Raw genomic sequence first — 26,276 nt, forward strand, 5'->3', positions numbered from 1 at the left:
AAATTTTGCAGACTTTTTAGATTCCCTATCAACAGAGTATTTTAGCACATGTAAGAAGTCATATTGACTTTAACAGAACTACTCAGATATCTAAAATCATGCTTAACTGTCCCAAATCAGCACCTTACTGAAGCGGTGCCATTTGGCACAGCGGTAACTGGCCATTTAAAGTTTTCAGTGGCCACAAAGAGCATTTCTGCACAGGGCTGATAACTCAGAGAGCCAATGAACTAGTGTCAGTCAGTGGCATGAAAGGCTGAAATAGCAAGTCAGCAAATGCATAATACCTGAGACAGTAAAGATTTTCACCTGTTAAGGACTGTCTTATAGGAAAAGATAAAAAATTACAAGTCTTTCCTAGAGATGAAAAGAAAGCAAAATTTCATCCTTGTAGGACATCTTATTTTCATTCCAAATCAGAAAACCTGAAATTTCACACCCAACTTTGTTGCATACTTTTGTTTTCATAATAACAAATGATTTAGTGTAAAATAATATATTTATTATTACTTATGAACAATACATGTTTAATGTAAAATACACTATGTATTATAAAACTATCTTAATATGAGAAATAAAAGAAAATTTTAAAACTCAATATATCTGAAAAAAATTCAATAATATGAACAGAAAATGAGAAAAATAATTTGTTTCAAAATTTTAGTGGAAAAACATTTCATTACATTGATATAAATGCATTCTCATGAAATGTAATTTTACCAAGACAGCCTTTTCCACTCAAAGACTGTTCCTTCAAAAACTTCAGCAAAAAAAATGCAGGAGTTGTAGTGTATGTATCTAAACCATCAAGAGCCAAAGCAATTGAGCTGGGTGACTCTATGGCACTGATACACTTGCAACAAAGTGGTTCTATAGAGAGTTACCTAGGATTTGAATAAATTAAAACAAGAAAATATGCTAAATAACAAAGTATATGGATATCTTTTAAGAAGCAGTCCTATACTGGTAAAGAAATGGACCAGATGATCTATAAATCTAGTCCTTCTCTAATTTATCATTTTAGTCCCACAGCTTAACAAGCTATGATAGAAAGAGGGGTCCAGCCCTGACACCTGTTTTCCATGATTTTGGAAAAAAGTTGTGATAGATCCTTTAGTAGTCATACAGTCCTTGATGCCTATGCTCCACTTTTATGCTGTTTAACATATGAACTTTTTAAAGAGTCTCAGTCTTGTCTCTATATCTATTCCTGTATTTGTAAAACCATAATTCTCAAAAGGAAAGATAAACATTTGTGAATAAACATTTTGTTTATGTAGAAATTGTACTGAATACTCCCTACTAACCTGTTCTATATGTACAAAACTGGGCATAAAAAAAGGAAAAAAATACTTTTGAGGAATCTAGCCCTACCTGATTTTAATGCAAGTTTTCTTTATACTTTCTCCATAGTGATGGTTATTAGAAGTGACTGAGTCAACAAGAAAATAGTAACATAACCAAAGCTCTGCCCATCTTTCATGTTGAACATCATAAAAACTCACTTGAGGTTTAAAGAAGAGTTTGGCTATCTTTAAAAAAATAAACAACATGCTTGCCATGTCTCAGTGTATCCCACAATAGTTGCAGAGTTTTTTCTCAATAAACACGGCCTGGACAAAAATTGGAATAGGGAAAATCTCTTGGATTAAAGCCCACTTGTAAGAGAGAAATACTTCAGCTCTACATCCTGGGTGCTTATGTAAACTGAGATGAAGCCCCAAGCCTTGGGATGGAAGGTTGTTGCTAAGAGTTGTAATATATTTTTAAATTTTTCATGCAAATGTGATTCACAGCATGCTGTTCTATTTCACTGGTAATTTAAGTCTTATTGCACAGCCTGGGACTTATTATTATGTCAAGATAGTCTTTTTTCAGGTTCAGGCTTTAGCGGATAGCAGGCTGATAAGTGCAGTAAATCCAAGTTTGCAGGTATTTGAAAAACAGAGGATCATGAAAATATGTAAATGAAAACATCCCAAACTGCATGTGATTATTAAACCATAGAAGCTATACATAGATATTTGGAAGTTGCCAGAACTTTGATATTTACTCAACAGTTTAACTATGTGTAGGCTTATTTTTTCTAGCTAGATCCCTCTGCATTTAAAAATACTATCAGATAACTTTTCCAGACTGGTAAAATCGCTAGTGTTTTGCTGCCATTTTACATAAGAATTTTTCATGTTAATACTATCCTATAGTTGTTAAAATGGTTCCTTTTTAATATGCAAAAATTATACTTTATCTAACACCTTATCGGTTCTGATAGATAGTAATCAGTACAGCATATACATGATTATAAAACACCCTTGGGGTTATTACATAGATATATGATTTAGCAACAAGGAAGCCTTGCTCTTGCGAGACGCAGCTTTACTCTAATCAGGCCTTGCGGAGGGACGGGGCTTGTATTCAGATCTGATCTCAAGACAAGGGTTTAAATGCATTGGCATTCTACTTTAAAAGACATCTTCTTTAAACATTAAGGAAAAAAAAAAGAAACTGTTAAAATCACTGACTTGTATGCCTTGGCAATGAACCAATCCTTCCATATAAAAAAAAAAACCTCTCAATTTTTAATTTGAATTACATTTCTGCATGCACGTATGTGCTTAAATACAGAAAAGGCATATGTGACTCCAGCCCCCCAAACAAAGCACAATTTATAGCCAAATTTACAAAGTCCTAAGAAGGAGGATTCATATGGTACAAAGAACATTCTGACAGAACCTCAGAAATGGTGGCCCAGCATTAAAGATGATTGTGTAACTATTTGAACTTGAAAATGCTTAACACCTTGCATTTGTTTATAATGAACCACTCATTCCTTGTATGCACTAGGATAAACGCAAGAGCATTCAAATCAAAATAATGGGCTTACAATGGCCATGAGATATTTGCAACAATTTTCTTTGATGATTGCATGGAAAGGTGCTCAGAAAATTTACTATACTTACGTCCAATAAGCTATGGGCACTGTCGCTACTCTCTTTGTTTGTTCTACACATGGCCTGGTAGTCATAAAGTGTAATTCTACAGAGAAGAACAGAAAACTGCTTGACTAAAAGAAGAAAACACAGTGGAATAAAAATGATGATATGGAACAGTCTGCCCACAAAGTAGACAGGAAAATAAAAATTGTAACAGCAGCAGGGAAAAGAGGGAAAGGGATCATTAAAGTACAGGTTACACAAAGGAGAATAAAGGTAAGAAACACTGTGAAAACTTTGTAAGGATTTTATCAGACTACAGAACAAAGCAAAAGCGTAACTGGGAGAAACCAGGGAAGATACATACAGTGTAACACACAATGATATAAACAATGTGAGGAGGAGGAGAATACACATTCAACATGATGCTTAAACAATTGGTTCTGGACTAAGTTCAGCACATTTAGCCCCAGAAAGTGAAAGAACCTATGCATTTGAGGGGCTTCTCACAACAGACCACTCTTGAACTCCAGTAAAAGCAGAAAGACACTTCTACAGTTCCAGCATCTCAGTGCACAACTGATTTGTAATAACACAGTGTTGCTTCCGAAGAAGATAGAGGTGGGATTTCAGTGTATTCACAGTACAGCCAATTGGAACAGGATGGGTTTACTTTTGCTTCTTTTCATGAGGGTCAAATATCCCACGTCAGGTACCTGCTGTAATCAACATATGCTGGAAGCCTCCTCAGATGCATAGTAAACAGGGAAATTTCTTTCTGCTTATGATTTTACTCATCATTGATACACTTCAGAGATCTAAATGTAAAATCCAGAACTCAGAGATAGCATATGGAATTGTGATTATTTCTCTAAATCTGTCTGTCCATAGAACAATTAATTAACTATATCCATCCACATAAAAAGCATTTAACATCTATAGCAGATGTAAAGAATCTTTAGCTGATAAGTTGCAACAAGTGTAAATATATAAAAGTTGCTAGTATTATTTGAACATATGCATTTGACTTTTGCATCATCAGAGGGACAAAGGAACACAATTGGACGTAGATGGTTTCTAGATGTATGAGATGGGACTTCAACATTTTGCAATGTGTGCCTTGCTTCTAAGTGAAGAGGAAAGGAGAGCACACAAATTCAGCTACGGAAAGGACGTCCCAGAAGCTGCCAAAACCAGGTCATGAAATGCATTCAGCATCACCATGAGGCATTCTGCACTGCATGCCATGAAACGTTGCAACCTGTACCAATAAAATGTTGGAATCCATTGTGGTAGAAACTGTATATAATTTTTCTGATCTAATTTTGTGACAGCAACCATCACTAAAAGCTTCTTTATTATGCCTATATTTTCTTTTTGGCTTACAGGCAAAATATCTAATATATTGGATCTCGCAGCTTCAACTAAACATTTAGTGCATGGTCATACTGCTTACATTATTAATTTTATCTTATATTCAGAATAGAAATGGCTAGGAAGCCATTGTTTTGTGGACTGGCAGAGAGAGGCACATGGTAGACACACGCATAACTAGAGACCTAAACATGGGTGTAAGTTGAACACTGACCATATTTGGCAGAATCACGCCCACAGCCAGATCCGCGCACACAGATCTGCCAAGACAAACAGAGCAGTACATGGTGTAAGCTGTGCTGCCTGTGTGGCATGCAGTAATACACCACTTTCCCTAGCTTTTTTTTCCTTTATTTTTTCCCCCTTTAACCATGGTCAGAATCCAGCCCCTGTAAGGTAATCTCTACAGCTCAGCCTTTCCAGTCTCAGTTGGCTCAACTATTTTATTCCTCTAGATCCAAGGACTGTGTTGCAAGTCCACTTGGACCTCCTAGTGATGGTGGCAAGTGATAAGCACACAGACAAGGGCAGTTTACAGATGTTAATGTGATCTCTACAGGGCAGTCAAGGAATTCTGTGTGGATGGAACGGTCCCATCCTGCTTCATTCAATATCTAGTGTTACAAGTAGAATAGCATTCAGGTTCATCTTTATCCTTTCTAAGTGGCTTTTCAATATAGTAAGTTTGGTGACTGGTTGGTTGGTGTTTGGAAGTGCAGTCGATTTCTCAACTTTCAATTTCACACAGCAGAACTGCTTGGTCAACCTGTGGACTTCATCATTCTGCTAAGAAGTGTTAATCAAATACTATTTTAGTGTGCCATGTGGAACATCTGTTATAATTTGAACTTCACTTCAATATATTGGAAAAAGTCTTTCCCCCCCTCAATATTTGTACTTGTATTACATTTCTTAAGTAATTATTACATTATAATAAATGTAATAGTTTCAATAAATGTCATTAAAAGTTTCAAAAACGTCATTAAAAGATTGAAATATGTACTCACACAAATAATCAGAAATATAATTAACATTGCACGCTGACATGCTAGATATTTTTTTTTAGTAGATTGTCTTATTGTATTGTAGGGAGTATACAACAATCTAAGATTGTACTATGAGCAAGGGGAACAAAGATATTAAAATGTATGTAGTTTAAAAAAAGGTCATTTAACGGGGAAAGAAATACTAAACTTTAGAGCGATGCCAGAAGGGAAGAGTTGTAATAAGCAACCTCAAAACCATTGTGGAACACTGCAAAATTGTTGTTTGGAAATGCTTGAACATCATCTGTGGATGTTATTATAATGAGTTTAATATTAGTAAATATATTTGAAGGTGTTTCCAGTGTGAAGATTCTGGTTCAGGAACAAACTAGAAAACAGATAATGTATCCAGGTTAAAAAAACCAAAGAAGCAAATCCTTAGAAAGGTACATGGCAGACAGATTTCTTAACAAAAGCCTGGAATGAGTTTTGGTTTTTGAACAAAGTATTCCCATCACAGTCACTGTCAAAGTGAGCAAGTTCAACACCTATCTGAAAGTTTCTGAAGATTCAAACAATTATAACACAGGATGTGCAAAATATGCCAGCGAAAGCATTATTGAGAAATGATCATAAAAGATCTGATTCTTCCATGCTAAAAACAAATAGGAATTTTGCAACACACATCAAAGATCAGTGGATGAAGCCCATAACAATGTTAAAATCTGAACACTGCAACATACTGAATCAATTCTGGATTCTCTGCCACTATGAATGGTACTAGAGCTCAGCATAAATGGGTTCCAAGACATTCACAAATTCAAATCCAGTTTTGGTTTGGTTTTAGTCTTGTAAATGTAACAGGAAGGTAAAAGCCTTCCAGCCCTATTCCTTATAAAAGCTACTATAGTATTTGTAATCAAAACAGTGGCCTAAGACACTGTGGTGCTTCTGTGTTCAGGTGTCATTTCCAGAGTGTTATTTTATTGCCAACATCTTTCTGAGATTTTAGAAACTAAGCTTTCTTCTCACTCAGACAGACTGAACTCAGTGCTGCAGAAAGAAAGGCTTCCAGATTACCCTTGCTGAAGTGATTGTATCTTGATTTTAAATAACTGTTTGCAGCTAACCGTATCCTTTCAATTGACTATAGTTAATGAACGTAACTTCCTGCTTCCCACGATCTAATTTTAAGTCCATCTAGATGCCCAAATCCATGCTACGTATTACAGCACCTCACAGGAGAGCTTTGCTCTTGCTACAGATAACATGTTTGAGACTTTCGGACATCACCACACTGTTAACTGCCCATATTTCCACACCTGGTCACTGAAGTCTACAGAGCAATTCTTTTCAACATCAGTCATAGGACAAACATGGACTATGTGCAATCACCTTTAACTACTGGAAAATAACTTACCAAAAACTAAATGTGCACCTCCATTGTATGTAACTTCAGGGGCCAAATACATTTCAGTGAAAACCTTTTTATTGTCAATTTCCTGATATAGTAAATTCCAGTCTTGTACTTTGCAATGTACTTACAATTGAGTACGAACCTGGTTTGAGAAAATTAAATTTCTAAGACCTACCAGAAGCACAAGCTATATTAACAGATGTACTCTATTACTTTCAGCTAGATTTTCAGCACACCTATGGATTTCTACTTGGGAGTGTAAAATACCATCACTGACAATTATAACAGCTGAATGATCTTCAATGCATAAAATTTCAAATGTTTTGTCACGAGCTCAAGATTTGGGGGTTTTCATATCATGTGTAGGAAAAATTAGCTTTTCACCATGGAAGAAAATGTCAAGTCCATAGAAAAAAAAGGAAGAAGTGCTCCAAAGTACCAAGCAAAGGAAGCCAGTAGTACAGGACGCCCTAATTACTGATGCTATGCTTTACTCAGTAGTCTACGTAAAACTTAATGGTGACTACAGCTCACTTGTGGTGGAAGGATGTTCATTGACTCAGACACAAGACATGCAGCTGTCTGGCATTCTCGCAAGGAGGGGAAGGAGGGACAGTGTTGAATGATATGAAGAGGAAACTACTTTCTAGAGAGGGTCCTTGTGGGGAGGTAGCAGGGCACTGTAAGAAATCCCGTACTGTTGCTGCTCTGGCTCTCGCACCTTCACTGACGGACAGATTATTAGTGTCCAGAAGCTGTCAGACTAATACCTTTCAGCACCAAGAAAATCAATGAAAAGCATAAAAATAAATTACAGCATTCTGACAAAACAAACTTGTCATCACATATCTTTGCCTTTATTGTTCAGCTATTCCCAATTGTCAAGGTGCTCCAAAGCATAACATGTATAAAAAGTACAACTCAACCTGTATTTCCAGTATACAGAATGACAACTCATTTACATAGCACACATGCCTGTGTTTCTCCTTAAGTGGGTAAAATGATACCCATATACTAATACACTGCATTAAATCAGTGGTGATATCTACAGAGATATAAACTCTAATAATGCCCAAACTCAGTTTTAAGACATTAATTTTAGATGTCATAGGGACAAAAGATGAGCAGAAAACATACCACACAGCAGTGCGGGAGTTTCAGAGCACAGGTACCAGATGCACATCTGGTAAATGCAAAAAAAAAAAAATAAAAATCAGAACAGGGCTCTTCTTGTTGGTAATGACAAGAGGGAAGTGACAGATATTGTTTGGTCCTTTTGTACCTACTTGGAAACCTATACTAGACAGTCTGCTATATTGTTGCCTTTCTGACAGCTGTTTTGTTGGTGAAAATGGAATGTCATTCTTCGGGGCAGTACAATTACAGTTTATTCATTTAGAAATTGAAGATCAAGGTGCAGGCATCATATATGCTCTGCAGTGCACATGATGCTAATATAGAAGATAATTATTGGAAATAGTCTGCTCATTTTCCTACCTTGAATGTCCTCTGCCTGCCCATACAAAAAATGCCTATTCATCTACCCGACTATTTTTTGTGGTATTCATGTCATAAATGTAAGGTATATTTTGAGCTTACTTTTTCTTTTACTAAATAAATCATCACTAAAGATAGGGAAATTTTTTATAATATAGGAACCGCTACATTGAAGAACTGCTACATCACAGTTGCATTTGTCCAACACCAAATCCACTAACTCCAATTTGAATTGGTCCTTCACTCTATCACTGATCTTCTCCAAAGTATACATCTACATTCAGAAACACTGACAATTTAATAGAAGGTCAAATAGATGACTGTAAAAATCAACATGAAAATAAACACAAATTTTAAATATAGGTGTCCATTTAACACCTTCATCAAAAATATAACAATATCTTATTGAAATGAATGCATAAATAAGAAAGAGTAGCCTAAACTAAACAGAAAAATATCCTTCATTTGGAGGTTGTGCTGCCTCAGTGGAAATCAGCATCCTGTTGGTGAGCAACTAGTTACTGTTTTCATGATTTGGCTTTAAGAATGTTCTGCTCTTTGCAGTAGCTTGGTAAAGAGTTCTGAATTTTTTTACAGTCTTATAACCTGGAGGCAAAACACTTGCTAGGTTTTGCTTATAAAGCAAATCAAGACAGAGAGATGAAAGTCTGCCTCTATGTGTGCATGCATTTGGAGAACAGAGGTGAAGGATTTGGACTGTACTGTGCTGTAAGGGCACAGAGAGTAGGCATTCTTCACTAAGAACCATGTGAGTAAAGGTAAAGGAACAGAGCCAGAAAAACTGAGAAACAAGAGAAGCTCTGAGAGCAACAAGAACTTATTTGAGCGACCCTTTGCACCTGGGAAAGCTGGAATTCAGGGGTGCACCATTTCAGTCATATATCCTGACAACATGATTAAATACCAAAGCGTAGGTTCTTCTTCAGAAGCCAAGAGGATGCCTGGTGGAAACAGAACTGTTAAGAGGAAATGATGCTGTTTCCGTATTTGTCTTATAGAATTGCTTAGTTTTCCTCCTACTGGAAAGGATGAAAGGGTTTTGAAGTCAAGAGATATATATATAATTTTCTCTTACAGATTTATTAAGTTCATTTCTTTGGGGATCTCATTGCTCTGATAGCCCTTAATTTTTCTGATATTAATGTGGGGTTTTTTAGATTTTCATGCTTTGAGCAATTGAACCTATTTTTTCACTGTTTTTATGTAAACAGAGTGCTGAGGAAACTATAAAGAAAATTTTTTCCAACTTATCTGAAGCAGATACTTTTCCATAAGCACATACTAATTTATTTAATAATAGATTGAAATTATATTCAAATTATTTAACTGTGTGCAATATTCAGGGTATAAGATAAACATCATTTTGCTAAATTAAATCACACAACATGTCACGTTGCTGTGGAGGCATTGATATAATTTTTCTCCCTAAACATAAAACCCATAAACTAAGAAAATATACATACATACATATGCACACATTATTCAAAAGAAGTACTGAGTTTAAAGAAATTGAGGAGGGAAGGAGGTATTTAAGTTCACTTTTAAAAATAAACAGCAAACACAAAAATTGAATTTCATCCTGCTGCAGGTTGAAAAGAAATATAGTCAGCAGCAAACAACCCCCTTTTGTTTAACGCTTCCAGCTCAATCCTAAAAAGAACTTCTATATCCCTCCAAATTAGTGGTAGTTGAGAGAACGTACAAAGGGTTATTTCATTCCTTTTGTGGCCAGAGAGCCTGAAAGCTGGCATGAATCAGTGAGGTGGTAGTGCATATCTGCACTGCCGCTCAGATTAGTGGTGCAAAAGGAAGAAAGGACTCCCATCCCCATGGTGACTGGGGATGTTAGGAAACTCTTCTACAGGGAAGATCAGGCACTGTAGAACCTTCTACTTCTAAACTAAATGAAAAAGGAGCAAGACCGGATCAAACAGGGCAAAGCTACTCAACTCACCTGCTGGACAGTAAATGCCACGTAAGAAGCAAATTGCACGAAAGGTTGGCTCTGGATGTTATCAGAATAAAAGGCTAAAGAACAGAGCTTGCTCTCTGATTTTGTCTCCGTGGTAAGAGCAGCAATCACCAGTATAATGCATGCAACATCTATATTGTGCTCTCTGGGAAATGGTACTGGCAGTACATTTTTCCACTGCATTATTCAGTGCTTTTTTTCTTTACTTCTTATTCCTTATAAATGAATTTTGGAAAAGCAAAACACAACCCCACCCAAACAAATTAGTAATCTTAAAAATACAGTAAATGTGTCTGACTATTTTTCATGAGAGCTAGCAAAGATTTCTTCTTCATATTGCTGGACTATTGTATTTTAAAGGCCTCATCTAGGACAGCTCAAAGACAGTTTTTGTTTTGTTGTTGTTGCTGCACAGAACTATCTGCTGTACAGCAGGAAAAGCAGGTGGCTCATTTAGTGCAATTACACCACTTTGATTCTCTCCCATTTGTAATTGATTGCCAATGGCCAGTTTATTGTGTTTAAATAATCGGATCATTTTGTTTACATTTTTTTTAGCGTGCAGCTCAGTTGCACTGAGCTAGTGGCTTCATTATCTGTAACTCCCTCAGAGCTTAAGACCAGCAAAATCATAAGCCAATGATGCACGTCAAATTGGCGCCCGCCGCAGTTTAGATGGAATACTCGAGCCACGCAGTCTTTGTTTTCTCAATGGTGGTGCATACTACCATCGATATTCTGTTTGAAATGCTTTGCTAGGCAGGACAAAACAAATTGGGACAAATTAAAGCGTTATCCCTTGATTTTGACTGTATGGTTTTGTTTGCATTAAATAAAATGCTTCATCTCTTGTATAAACAGATCTTTTCATCGGAGAACCCAGTCTACAAATATGTATTACTTCATTTCCTTTTACAGCATATGTTAAGAATGTAGTGCTAAACACAAAAAGGTTGCCACCCTCAGAAAACTAGGATTTGGGATGATTCAGTGCGTGCTAGATCTTTCCATTTCAGGTCAGTCATTTACTGGGAGTGGTACTCAGCTATAATGCACAGAGGCAGCATGGAAAGCTTTCTGCCTTTAAGAGAGCTGGTTTACCAAGGAAGCACACAAACCATCTGTTTTGGGAGGCTCTCTATACATCCTCACATGTAATAACTAAATTCAGTGGTTGATGCGATCAGTGATGTGTCATTTTTTTATACTAGAAATGCGTAGGAAAATAAAAGGGAAAAGTGTAATATGTATGGTCAGCACTTCTCTCACGCTGTAAGAGGACAAAGGGGTAAGGAACACTTCTTAGACCATGTGAAAGCCATGAAGACTCCAGTGTTGAGTTACAGGTTAAAGGGAAAAGTTCTTTCTTACTTCCCCAGGATGCATAATTTATTTCAAAGGACAACACATAAAATCACTATTAGTTTTTATTGTCATCACGATAGTAAGACCAGGTCAACAGTCACAACAATGTGCAAAGGTGAATTAGCATGTGAATGAAAATGATTTACTGGCAGAACACTCCTCCCCTTTAACGGTAGGGCATTTTGCACTACCTAGTTTGAGAATCTCCAACTTTTTACAGGTCAAAATGTTTAATGTTGCATCAATGATCTGCTTTAGAGCCATTTAAAACTGTTCAGTAGTACATATGGCCCAATCCTTTTTCCGCTTGAGCACAGCAGGAACAGGAGAGGCGCACAGCTTTAGCATCGTAGGCAAATAAACTGTTCTTTTTAACAAGAAACACACTGTAGGCTGTCTCCAATACTCTTAACATTCAATGTGCATGGCATCGAGTTACACTCAGATCATATGGAAAAGAGGTATAAGTGAGAATCCAGCCACACTGCCAGTCTTGGCCTTCTTTTACATGACTTTGGGTTAGTTTTATTTCATTTTGTTGTTACAACATTTTTTAAGAGAGAGAAAGTTGAGTTAATTCTTACCTTTTAAAGGAGCCCATTGTTAGTAACTTGTTCATCACAGCCCCTTCAACCTCCCCAAAAAAGTAACCAGTCTGTAAGGGGAAAATGCAAGAAATTACCAGAAGCATAGATAAATGCAAAACAACGCTGGATGCAATTTAAACTGGCATATTCTAGGATCTGACAAGAGTGGCTTTGGCAGTTACATAGACAGGTTTTCAGGACTACCGCTACATAAAAACTGAAGAGGACTTCACAGTCATGGCAAGTTACAGGGATTACATTATTACCCCTGAGCAGATGCGAGAGCTTAAACAATGTATTGAGGCACATTATATAACATCTAATATCAGAAATAAAAGCCATCCAAACCTAAAGCTTGTAAAGAAAACACACTAATCTGATCACAAACCCTTGTGATTAAAATGTTACTCAAAAAAGATATAAACAGGTTGTGAGAGGATTTAATAAACAGTCATTAAAAAGCATTGTTTATAATTCCTGCATGACCTGTTTAAGGAGCTGGAACAGTACATTTCATCAATCCTATAAATTTTAACTCCATTCAGAGTCATTTCATACTTAAAACCACTCAGCCTGATGAATTACTCATTTTGTCCTTGTTCAGTAGATGTGGACTAATAAAAATAAATCTCTGTTGAGAAAAACAAACATTCATCTTACAAATTTGGTATGTAATACGGAAGTGACTCCATCATCCACAGCCATTCATATGACAGTGGAAAATCTTGCATGCACAGCATTTTTCTAGTTTGGGAAGACATTTTTTATTTTAGACCCTCAACTCCCAGAAGGACTGGGTATGTTCTCTGCATTGTTTAAAGGGAGAAATCCCACAATTTATGGGGGGGGGAAGGGCACTACACTCTCAAATTGCATGGATTCCATAGGTTTTGTATGAACTAAACCCCAATTCCATTACAAGGAACTTAGCTGACCTCAAGTATGCACCTGGGAGTTCGCAGGCAGAAAAGTTACAGCCCTAGCCAAAAAAAGGCATTCCTCCACCTAAAAAGCAAGTATTGCCTTTTTTTTTTTTTCTCAGGGGAAACTTGGAACATTTTCCAAAACATGCGGGTGTGTAAAGTCTCGTAAAGTCTCCTAGAAACAAGAGGAACATTTGTAGCTTATGTGACTAAAAAAACTACCTTCAATAGCCCTAGTTGACGGATGAAGAAAGATTATCCTAACTATTGAGGAGGCAGTCAATGTCAAAAAACCTAAACCATAAATGACTAGTATAACCTTAGATAGTAATAAACCTGATTTATCAAGTTGTGCTTCAGTCTTATAAAGACATTTCAGTGACAGTTCTCTCCACAAAAGCTCCATTTGTAAATGCTAGTTCTCGTGCAAAGCAGTAACACACAGATTATCATTAATTTTTAATATATCAGGATTTAATTGCAATTCAGATGAAGAATTGTGCTTCCTCCAAACAAGATTCTTAGAGCAGTTCACGTAATTTTTAGAAAAAAAGTGCTGAAGCAACCCCAGACAGGTAATTGATAATGTGTCATCCCACTTCCCTACTCCTTCTCTATCCACAATAAATACAGAGTATATACATACACACACACATATAAAAATAAACCTACACTATTGTAACTATCATAATCTTACTATAGCATTATAGAAACATAGAGACACCTTTACTGTCCATTTTAGGCTTAGAACCATCATAAATAAAAAAAACTAGGCCATAACACATTTCTAGCCTAGTTCTGGTCCAACAGTTGTCCACGCTATATTCTTCAAAGGAATATGTAATGGCTACTATCACGTAACCTACCAAAGGAAAAATCTCTTCCTAATCATATTTATTGGCTATAGCCAACTATCAACTAGCAAATCAGTTACACAAGCCACAATTCAGTACCTGTGAATAATAACAGGGGGAATAATGAGACAAAAATGTTTAAATGTATCAAGATTATTCTACAATGAGTGTTTTTCTTAGGTCATTGCTCAACTAAGTAGAAAATACAGATTTGACAGAGAGATACAAGGGGAAAAACCCCAAACAGCTGCCTCTAACATAATGCAGTTAATATTTAAGCAACGTTACATCTTTAGTTCATACTATTTTTTAGGTACATCCTGGAATTATATTCAGAACGTGCTTGGCATTCTCAAGGGATGGAAGCAATAAATTTAATAAAGTAAAACAAATAATCAATTTCAGTGCTCATTTTTGCATATCAGAAAACACATCATGAAGAATGACTATTGCATGACACAGTATGACATGCTTAACAGTTAATGCTTTAGTACACTTTGGAAGGATAATAGTTTCAGAAAAATTGTGTTTCCCTTGTTTATTACATGCTAATAGACATTTTGAAGTCTTAACAAAAATAGAGCAAGAGAGAGAGGGATCATGAGGAAACATGCAATTAATTTTGCACTATGCAAAGGTGAATAATATCTGTATCTTTTTACTTGGCTTCTTTTCTGCCATTCACTTTGAGTTTTTTATCTCCCCTCCAGTCACTCTTCCAGGTTAGCCAGAGCTCTTTCTGATAGCTGTTTCTCAGTAACCAAGCTAGTCATAACAATTTTAATTCACCTGAGGGCTAAGTAGGAGCATGGATATTCCTATTCACAATCCCAACACATAAAAGAAATTTAGCTTCAGATAATTCTGGCATAATTAGGGCACCATGCCAGCAGTTCTCAGGCAAAACTGAATGAGAATAGTGATGGTTCCTTCATAAATAAGGTTTGAAGGATTGAGCGATTATACATTCATTTTTCAATAATTTTCCATGAAGACAAAGCAAATTAATGTTTTGAATGATCTTCTCATTAATCATGATCCTTGTCCTCTCTGTTGTGATGCTGAGTGCTTAGTTTTAATCCTTCAATGACTGTAATCCACTTCAGAAAACAAACTCCTCAGCTAACAGCTCTGTAAAATTTCATTATCTCCAGTTGGAATGTAAAAGCTCTGTCCCCCCAGCGTCCTCCCTCCCTCCCCAACATTTCCTTGTGGCAAAAATGCCACAGAGAATCTTTTTTTCTTGGGGTAAAAATGTCTTATGGAAGACAGACACTTCTGCAGCAAAAAAGCCCTTTAAGAGAACATTTATGAGTTTAAGAGCAGACCCTGCCCCTATGGGAGACAGAAACTGAGCTCCTGTGAGAAACAACTTGTAGTCTTTGTTGAAGGAATTTTTTTAATTTTATGTTACTAATTCCTTAACATTTTAAGATAATGGCCTATTTAAAACACAAGTAATTTATATGAATGTGTTACATGAGAAGACTGAATAAAAACCTTTCACTTACCTGTCTATAGTCTTCAGACACTAAAATAAACCCATTGTTATCTATTAGGTAACAGTTGATTGCCTGAAAAATAATAAGATACAATTTTATTTTTTTATTTTAGGTTACAGCAATAAGTTAATTACTTCAATTCCAAGTGACTTCTAAATGGGTAAAACCTTCAAGTTGTTATAATGGCTTACATAACTTCTAAATGAATGTAGCCCCAATTTATGCGATGTTATCTGCTTTAATTTTTATGCATTTGTTTCATGCAAAACAAAACAAAGGTGTACAGAAAGTGAGGACATAAATAATTATAAACAAACACAAAAAGAACAAGAACGGTGTTTTTATAGTCCATTCTTGAAAGTTTTCCTTATAACTAACTTTGCAAAGGCATAGAACTTTGTTGCTCCTGATGGCTTCTCCTGTGTTTGGAGAAAAACATCAGCACAATGTCATTACCCTAATGATGTATTAGTGAAAACACAGTGTCAGCCTGGAGGACCAACAGGGGACCAGGTAGTATTTTTTAATTTGTTCATTGGGGGATGGGACCAGAAACTTCTGTAAAAGAGGCCCCACAGGTCTCCTAAAGCTTTTCAAATTGTGTTTTTAATTGGGAACTGGATTTAGAGGTAGGACTGTTAGCTTTTCGTAGGTCAGACGTATAAACTGCATAAAACAAGGTAAACCCAAATCAGTGCTTCCCTCCATACATGCATGCACTATTTTAACCTCAAGTGAATTACTTGCTACAGGCAGAGCTTTAATTACTGCGCTTCAGAGTTTTAACATAAGTTTCAACGCAAACCTTGATATAGCTCAGTTTCTCTTCAGTATTGCTACATACTTACCTCAGCGTTAAATCTTTAATGTATTTCTATTGTTGGTCTAAATAAGCAAATATTTTATCACTGTTTCTTGAATTTTCTGTGACGTTTGTGTAAAAAAAAAAAGTAGTATGGCTTCCAATACAGGAATCATCGTGGATTTGCTTTTAATTCAAAACCTTTCCTGCTGCAAATGGGCTGCACAGAGACATGAAAAAATATGCTTTCTGCTACAGTCTGCACATGCAGCAAAATCTGTCTGCTGTTTTAGAGAGGAAAGCAGTTCCATGCAGTAGCAGTTGTGCAAGACGCTGTGAAAATGCACTCTGATTTTTCAAGAGATGCTTAGATGTGTCTGAATCTCATTCTGGCCGCACATTAGTACTGTTCTTTGGGGCTGAAGAAGAGGAGAGATTTGCAGAAATGCTGGCTTGAAGTTTAGTTTTTAAAAAAGCAAAGAAGCCCAAATCAGTTTGGAATGAACGTCATTCCCTAATGCAAACACAGGATATTCATTCTAATAGGGGAACCTAAGCTACATACACTCCCAGTAACAGAAAATCTGTCAAAAAGGAAGTTGAAACAACTCAATTCCAACCTTTGATCTGCTAGAAAGCCAAAAATTGGCAAATGCAATGTGAAAAGCTGATGATGCTGGCAAAGAATCGAGTAGAGCTAATGCATTCAGAAGAGGCAGCTACTTAACCTCAATGGTGTGTGAAGGGTGGAATTTCAGAAGTAGACTGTAACACCAGAACACTGCTCTCCCCAAAGTCAATCATAAACCTCCCACTAACTTTATTAGGAGAGGAGCTAAGTCAACAAAGAGCTCTTTTGAGGATACATATTTGCAGTCCTCATGCATGAAAGATTAATCTAAAGATAGTGCTTTAGAAACAATATTTCTCCACAGTACAGAAAATAAATAAAAGTAGTTATGCTGGACAAGAAAGAGTGTAGGCTTAATTTCATAGTTTACGGATTACAAACAGTTGGGAAAACACTGGCTCGATTCAAGAATTAGTGGCCATGTCTCAAATCTCTAAGCCATAATCATTCACTACCATTGTTCAGAATTTAAAAAGACACTAATTTTTTAGCATGATTACCAGAAACAGGCATAAGGCAATAAGTGGAATCTGTATCTTTTGGGAGGAATGTGAAGATAAGAAGGTTTCTATTTCAATCCATTTTAGAAACATCAACAAGGGAAAAATATTCATTCAGGACCATTCATTCACCTGCTTGCCAGCAAGATAAATAACTTTCAATATTCATCACCACATTAAAGAAACAGTCTGTAACTTAAATTTAGCACTGACAAAGGACAGTGGGGTGCATTTACTTGTCTAACACATTAGCAAATCTCAAACAGAAGATTTCAGATACAAGATTAATGCATGGGATAATAGCATTCGCACAGACTAGAGCTGTATGAAAGAGGTTTGATTCACAATGTTTCAGGTTTGATTCACAATGTTTCCCAGGTATTGGAAGTGAACTATTCACAGGTTTGCCCAAGGGTTCAAGTTCAGTGAACTTCAGATTTCAAGGGGAACGTTCCATAGGTGGAGAGTCCCTGAGCTTATAAAATAGAGTAGGCATGAAGTCCAGAACAAACACAGCAAGAATGTTGACTGAGGTCTGAGAACACATTTGAATTACACTAACTTTGATCAAGTTCAAGTGTATTTTTCACAGCTCCAATATACAATAACAGTAATGGAAAGTAATATGGGTCAAAAAACCAAAAATGAAAAAGAAAGAAAACAGAACATTAAAATAAAATGTGAGACATCAGGAAAACAAGAAATGAACAAAACCAAAGCTCTGAAAAAAAAGAAAAGAAAGAAGAAGAAGAGAAAGAAAGAAAGAAAGAAAAGAAAGAAAGAAAGAAAGAAAGAAAAAGAAGGATTTCTAATTAATGGAATGTCTGTATTTTAGAATCAAAAGTACTGCACAAACTCATCAACTAATTCTCTGTATGGCTATTGTGCCATTCTATTTGCATTAATGTCTTAGTACTTTTAAATGCTTTAATTTATACTATAACTATTCAGTAGATATTTTCTTGCCATTGAGAAAAGATGGCTGTGAAAGTTAACAGACTCAACACAGGAGCTGTGATATTTGATTGAGTCCTATCAACAGTACATTTTGTCATTAAAAAAAGTTTGGAATCTCTAAACCACCTAGGTTCACTCTATTACTAAATTTCTCCATATGCTTACATGGTTCCTGCTGGTGTCAAGTGGAAATAGCTGAAAGGACTTTAAACTGCTCGTGTTTTCTTTGCATATAAATGTACTAGCAAAAGAAGTTCTGCATGAATATTTAGCAAAGTATATGGCTCTTCTTATTAATTGCCAATGCAATAAAAAAGAAAAGAGTAGATTGTTTCTGGCTGTGCCCTCTTGGAATCTTTAGTTGTGTGTACTTGCTTCTTAGCAAGTAGACCAAAAATATTTTTGCAGTAACAAAAATATGCTTGTCTTGATGAAGTAGTTGGACACTTTGCAGCAGGAGCATGTTTTACACAAGAAATTATGTAATATTACTATTCTATCACAAAGGCTATGGCAAATGAAGGAAGTAATCTCTGCCCAGTTTTTAATCCCCTAAGCACAGTAGTTTAGGGTAAACAAGAAGGAGATTTTATACAGCACTCTAACTTCAGCCAGACTACCTGCAGTTATACTTCTCAAGCTGGTTGGCTATGACTGGAAACCCATTGATGAAAATATTTAAAACTGCTGGAAACAATTCAAGGTAAAGCTTGCACATTAAGTCTATAGCAAGCTACAGTAAAGCAAGGCCACAAAACTCAGGTAATTAACAGTTCTACAGACCTTCTTTTTCAACAGATGTCTGATCACTCTTAGGAGAATGGGGTAATAAACATTATGAGCTCAGCTTAAAATTGGTTAATATGCAAATGACAGCCTGGAATTTGGGTCACGTAAGCACTTTCACCCACACCTGGGTGGAATCTGCTTTGTTTTTCATTACTTCATATTTGGAAAAGTTTACTTAATGATTAAAATGATACAAGCTTTAAACAGAAGAGTCTGTAAGTTGTTATAGCTAGAAATGCAAAAGATATGTAGACATATGGTCCATTTCATTGCCAAAGATGGCATGATCATCAGGCCTTTGTGTTTTGGCTTACTGCAAATTTTGTTTTCTATTATTTATTGCTATGTCTATCCTCCAACTGTTAGAACCCAGGGTCCTAGTAGATGAATTATAGTTTGTTGTAAGTTTTGCTGATTTGGTATGCTACAAGAGTTAGTGTTCCACTCTCATAACTGCTGATGTTTTAAGTTCTGCCTTTCTCCCTGGAATGATTTTTGTGATCTGAATCTCATATTAAGCAGACATATATTTACAAAATTTTTTGCACTGCACCTATGTCCTGGACTCGCTTTTCCATAAAGCACATTTCAATGTCACAGCATGTGAGGTTGGGAAGTAGCATCCTAGAAGTGAGATTGCCAAGATTGATGATGTACCTTTTAAACTTTTTATAAATTAATTTACACAAAAGTGATAAAAAAAATAAAAATAACATTTTCTGCCTTAAACAACTAAATATCCAATACAATAATGGCACATGTTAGAAAGCACTCCTCAAACACATTCGTGAACTTTTTTTTTACCACCGTCATTTAGTTTTGAATTACCTATCCTCAGGAAAGCCCAACTCCGCTAACTTTTGCTACAGGAGACATCACACAGTACTTCATGTAACCATTCTTCTTTATTTTATTATGTCCTGAACAGCCCTGAACAAACTTAGTGCTACACAACACCGAGCACACTCCAAATGAACTAACAATTGTATAGGCAGGAAAACAGTCAGGGCAGCCGGTCAGGTGGTGGAAGATGTGGAGATTTCATTGAAAATACATTAACAGAGGGCAAGCAGCACCTCTGTGATAAGAAGTGGGAGTCTATTTCAAATGCTGGGACAGTCAGAAAGAGCCCTGTAAAATGAGACTATAAGAAAGATAAGAAAAGAACAGAGAAAGAGAAATACAGACCCATGGAATACCACAAATAATATACGTGGGTTCCTATTGTGAAAAGTAGTGACACAAACTTGTGAGAACTTGAAGATATTCAGAAGAGATGGCTTCAGAGAAAAGAGATGAGAAGGCACTTTTCAAACATCAGAGTTTGCAATGGTGGGGGTAACTGCTCAGTTTTTCATGGTTTGCTGGGAGTACCATATGTTATGCTTTCCTGAAAAGGTTGTAAAAACTAATGCAGCATTGACTGCTGACTTTTGGCCATACAGATAGCAGCTTTCCTGAAAAGAACTAAGCACATATAAAAAAACTGAATAAAACTGGATAAAAACTTTATCACTGTATAAAAAAATGTTATCCTATTTTAAAAAAAGATTGAAATAAACATTACACTAGCATGAGCTACAAACAGGCTCTTGCCTTTTATATATGTTTTGCAATAGTTCTTTTGGCCACTGTATGAAAGTATCATACAAATACAGCCTACAGGTTTTCTTTCTAGATGTATGAATTTACATTTTATCATACTTAAATTCATATACCTTGTTCAAGCACAGTTTATCAGGTGATCCAGATCTCCTCACACCATTCAGTCAGTTCAGAGGTAACACACGGATGTTATACCCAACTCTGATTTTATAGACTCTTGTATGCCTAATTCCTCCCCATATATCAATACAGTCTGTGCTTTATTAACCCCTTTTTAATTCATTTAACCTGTGATACATTGGTTGCTCAACCAAAACACCAGATGGTATGATGTCAAATGCTTTGCAAAAATCTATGCATAAGATATTGAAAATAGTATTTTTATCTAACAAATTAAACTACATAAAAAGCTACTTCAGTGAGTTCATTAAGCCAAACTAAGGTTACTTCTCTTTTTTTTTTTTTTTTTTTTTTTCCTGGAGTGCTGTTAATGTATTAGTTCTGCATAAATTCAACTCTGAATTCATATCTAATTCTAGTGTGAACATCAGAGATTAGCTTCTAAGATGAACAATAAAGTAGTAAAAAAATGCCTTAGAACAGCTTCAAATTATTTCCAAAACTGGATTCACAAAGCACAATATATTACAATGCGTATTTGAGTTATCAGTGTCAACCTTGTAATGAAATGGATGTTTGTAAGTAGTCATAAAAAAAAGTCTCACTATCTAAATAGTATAATATTTAGAAGGTGATTCCAAATTACACCAGGAGATTATAATGTACAATGAGATGTTGAAAGTAAATTCATCAACCTTATGTTCTATTGCAGTAGACGTATAAATGGAAAAAAAAATAAATCTATTAAATACTTACTTCATCATCACAACTTATAGCACATCTGCCATCAAGAGATGCACACTAGAAATGATATCAAAAATCAATAAAATATTTTCATTTCTTATTTGATGATTACAAAATATGACATTTTAAAAATCCATATAAGCACGATTATAAAGAAGTTGATTACATTTTTATCTGACAACAATTCTTCTAAAAATGACTAAGAAACTTTTAAATCTGTTCACCAATCCTGGTCTGTTCCTGTCTGCAGAGAAAGGGCGCATTCGCACTGTAACAATTTCAACTGTTTTGAACACCATAACGTCCTCCATGTGTTAGAAGCTTGGAGACCATTTGTAGACATGAATACATGACTTTCCAATAGAGGTGGGGTAGTGCCTGCACTTTATGGGTTATTTTCTAAAACAGTACAGTTCCAATCTATTCTCAAAATAGGGATGGCATCCTAATCTTTGCAAAGTACATGGTTATCCTCTTTAATGAGTACAAATTCTAGATCCTGAACATTTTAGGTATAGTTTGTTAAAGACTATGAACGCCAACCATGACTCTCTAATCTAGTTTAGTTAATAATTCATATGATACTTCAGTTACTGAATGTTAGAAGATAGGTCCTAAGTGAGAAGGCATAATGCTGCTATCACTGAAAATGAATAAATATCACGGTTTGGTTTACTGTTTCCACTTTTTCTGAGGGAGAAAATCAACATGTGTAAGGCCAGCAAAGTAACTCCTTATGCATAGGAGCCTAAAATTAATAATCTTTCTACTGGCTTCCATAAATATGGGATCAAGCAACTGGGTTTGACCACTGGATTCTCTTTTTTTGTAATGATGAGCTGGAACGTAAATGAGAAGATAGCCATTATATATTTCAAGTACACTGTTTCTTTACAATAGTTTTGCTTGTGACAAAAAAATTGTGGATCATCATCTGCACAGTTAGAAAGCTGTTATGATTGAATGACAAAGAAAATTTTAATTTAAAATATACCTGTCTGCTTGCAGTCCAAAATTTCCGCTGGAAAAATTCAAGTTTCATCTGGATACCTACAGCTGGGAAAGACATAAATAATAATAAAAAAACCCCAGCATGTTTAATTCCTTCCAAATGATTATTTAAAATTAATCAGAAGGAAAACCAGTCTCATAATAAAAAGGGAAATAAGCCCTAATATAAAAAACCACAACTAATTGAAAAGACTACACAGTCATATTTTAAACCATTTACGGTTTGGTTAAACATAAAGACACTGCTAATATGTGAAGAATACACGAGGCAAACATCATTCAAGTTGCATATGTCTCCATAATTAACATAAAAGAACCACAAACTGAACATATTTATGTTCACATCTATCTCAAATTTATATTTTACTGATACAAATATAACAGCTGTAGGAACACACACTGTGTTTTGCACTGAAACACATGAAAGCGTATTGAAACAACATGAAAATATTGGTTAACATTTCAAGTGATCATTTGTTTTGGGGTCATTTAATCCATTAATTATCAGTGGAACACAAGAATCCTATTTCAAACATTAAAAACTTCTTTAAAAAAATTGAAATTAAGAGCATTACAGGCAATTCTGTCAAATGAAAGTATCTGACAAACATTACTGGTTTTCAAATTTAAAAAAAAATATAGGATACTAATGATAATAGCTTGTAAATTTTTTAATAAAGATTCAAGACACTACTGGTTTAAATTATACATTTCTCATAACCCCAGGTGGGCTTATGTTTTCCTAGTATCAGTGAACCTTTCTTCCAGCCTCGTCTGATGTTCCTCTCAGACCTAGCACTACATTGTTTCTATTGAACAACAGGATAATGCATTGTGGTTTGCATAAGCTCCAAAGGCAGTTGATTAGTCTGGTTTCACTCGCCTAAACTAAGAGAATGAGAACATATCCATCTACCTGTGCTGAAAATTTCGGAATTAGCTTCCTTTTATTTAAAAGAAGTTAGTATGCTGAAGAATATGGCAGGAAGACGGGGACAGAAGGGCTAACGACATCTGCTTGGATTGTTCTTACCAGCTATTGCTGCAGCCCTGGACCATCCCTCTGATGTGCTCACTTCCAGAGCACACCTTGTACTAGGCTCTTCGGCAAAAGTGGTTCAGTGCTGGCCCTGGATCAAGTGATATTCTAGTTGTTCGGTACAATTTATCAATGGATTCTAGTTCAATGCCCTGCAGTTCTTTCAGGTCAGCTTAGAGGAAACACAATTGCTAAGGTAAAAAGAATGAACTGGGCCCTAATGACTAATCTATAACCTCGGTGTACTGTTTTCATCACAAAAGCTACAGTTTTTAAAGCCTTGCAAGTCTGAAGACCTAACTTCTAGCAAATTCATTGCTGCAATGTTTTGTTTAAAAACAAACAAAACTTCAAAAAAATTTAGTTGTCTTGGAAAATTGAAGAAAATTTCATTTATTCATTCCTCCTCTAGGATCCACAGCAGAGAACATTTAAAAACATATTTACATTTAGATTATTGGCACCTGGTTTTGCAAATGCACACATGCTGATGTAATGCATATATTTTATTTTGTGTTACCAGGCAGGAAAAAGTATGCGAAACGAAATCTGTAATGAACTGATACAATGGGATGTGAAATTAAATAAGGAATGTTCTTATAGCAGGTTATAAATAGTTTTCTGCTATCTGTAACTCATGGACATTTTTACTTAAGCGAGTCAGTAGAGAAATCCATTTCTCTTTTTGAATAAATTCCAGAGGACACTCTCTCCAGCTATATATTATTATCTAGTAATTTATTTTACGGTCAATAAGAAGATGCTATCTGACAGCCATGCAGCACATGTTTTCTTCATCTGTTGTTTGCCTTTCGGTTCATTCCAAGCATGCAGGTGATCTGCACATCCTACCCCCTTTTTCTGAAATGGAGGCAAAACACACACATTTTCAGGAACTTACCACAATGAAATCATATTGCTTCTGGGTACTATATCAGTATTTGAGACGTCAATCTCATATTATATTTCTACCAATCCACTTAATCATGTAAGAATTAATGTAAAAGCATTTAAATGAGTAAAAGTCTTCTTGATGTCAGCAAGCAAAGTTTATGCCTTGTTTTCTGCATGTGAACACTCTTGTTGAATTCCCTGAATCAAGCCACGCTATCAACATTAGATACACAAACAGGTACCTTGTTAAATCAAGGCCTAGATTTGACTCCAAGAGTCTAAGACTCCAACCTGCAAAGGATGTCATCTTTTGCAGACTTCAGGTGGAATCAATAGCTTTCTGATCATGGAGCATCAGACTTCTTTCCCAAAAGATACAGAATGAACAAGATTTCTGAGCAATAAAACATGATATCTAAGGGAAACTGGAGTAAGAAATGGTTGTCTTTACTCTGCATTGGAAAAATGTAAATTCTTAAATCTGTGTTGCAAATCTTTGAATGTGTCTGAGCTCTCAGTTTAAAGGTAACCTGACAGGACCTGGTGGAGTCAGCCTGACATCTCAGCTGGGTCACAGCTGTAAGCCAGCAGGCGTTTTTCTCTAGGGAACAAAAGAATGAAGATATATAGACCCGTGGAGCTGCATCGTTCCCCAAGGGATTTTATAACAGCATCTTCTGGCTAATCTATTTGGAATGGCTGAGTTCCTGAAAAAATGGGTTTTCAAAAGTGTTTAGATTTTTAAAGATGTACATTTTCAGAAGTGTTTATGCAGAGTTGCTATTAACTCCTACTGATTTCTATGGCTCCATAACCAAGGAGGTTCCCAATCTGTTTAACTATTTCTAGAAACCCTCCAAAATGCTCGTCTCCATCTCCGGACTCTCAGGTACCTTACAAATTCTGTTCCTCATTCATTCATAAACACTAACAACTTCAACCACCTATACTTACTATAGAGTACCTCTCAACAAAGAATCTCAAAATACCCCCTAAAAGTGGTTAAGTCTTAATATTCATATTTTATTGCTGGGAAAATGATGCATAAGGGAAATGAATACCAGAGTTCCCATAAAGATCAGATATGGAGAGTCACAATAGCGGCATTTAGAATAAAACACAGATCTGTGCTCTCCAAAGCCTTGTTCTATCAGTTAGAAATACTGCTGCTCATAACAGGCACAGATGAGTGGACTGTGGTTAGATTTGTTCATTTAAGGCCCTGATAAGGTTGACTCTGCAGCTTGCACTCTTATTAGAGACACCACTACCTAAAGCAGAGAAGCAGTTACCAAAACTGAGAAAATTACCACGTTCATTATCCTGATGATGTAAAAGAACAGAGTTGTTATCAAACATCAGTTTAAGGTTTAAACCTGTAAAAAAGATTTATTAAGCTTTAAAGGATGAAGACAAGGATCTATTCCACTACATTTATGGAAGTTCATCCATTTGGGCTTATATATCCAACACATGTAGCATCTATCCAAGACCTATAGTATATCTAAACTGCAGAATACCAGTACAGATCAGTAACAGTGATATTAGAATACAAAATCTTCCATTATATGTCAGTGATAAGCCTCCATAATTTAGAGATTATTTGATCTGCCATGGCTGGCCCGTTTAAAATACCTGGCAAAGTGACTTTTGACTAAATGTCTTTTTTGTTCTTGTAAACTATTAATGAATGTGTAATAAACATTAAGGAACAATTAAAACTATTGTTCTCCTACAATCAATCTGTATGTAT

The 26,276-nt window shown here is 35.7% G+C and overlaps 1 protein-coding gene across 1 annotated transcript in view; it reads right to left on the minus strand.

Annotated features, from left to right (window-relative positions):
- The window catches only part of CACNA2D3 (calcium voltage-gated channel auxiliary subunit alpha2delta 3), a 475,703-nt gene that overhangs the window by 25,389 nt on the left and 424,038 nt on the right, over window positions 1-26,276 (minus strand). The window contains exons 28-32 of the mRNA XM_075052542.1: window positions 22,574-22,635; window positions 21,592-21,636; window positions 15,441-15,503; window positions 12,150-12,220; window positions 2,961-3,036 (exon numbers count right to left, since the gene is read on the minus strand). Of these exons, the coding sequence (XP_074908643.1) occupies window positions 2,961-3,036; window positions 12,150-12,220; window positions 15,441-15,503; window positions 21,592-21,636; window positions 22,574-22,635 (317 nt within the window). The remainder of the gene's footprint in view (window positions 1-2,960; window positions 3,037-12,149; window positions 12,221-15,440; window positions 15,504-21,591; window positions 21,637-22,573; window positions 22,636-26,276) is intronic.

Source organism: Buteo buteo, chromosome 21 (genome assembly GCF_964188355.1).
Source record: "Buteo buteo chromosome 21, bButBut1.hap1.1, whole genome shotgun sequence".
Taxonomy (NCBI): domain Eukaryota; kingdom Metazoa; phylum Chordata; class Aves; order Accipitriformes; family Accipitridae; genus Buteo; species Buteo buteo.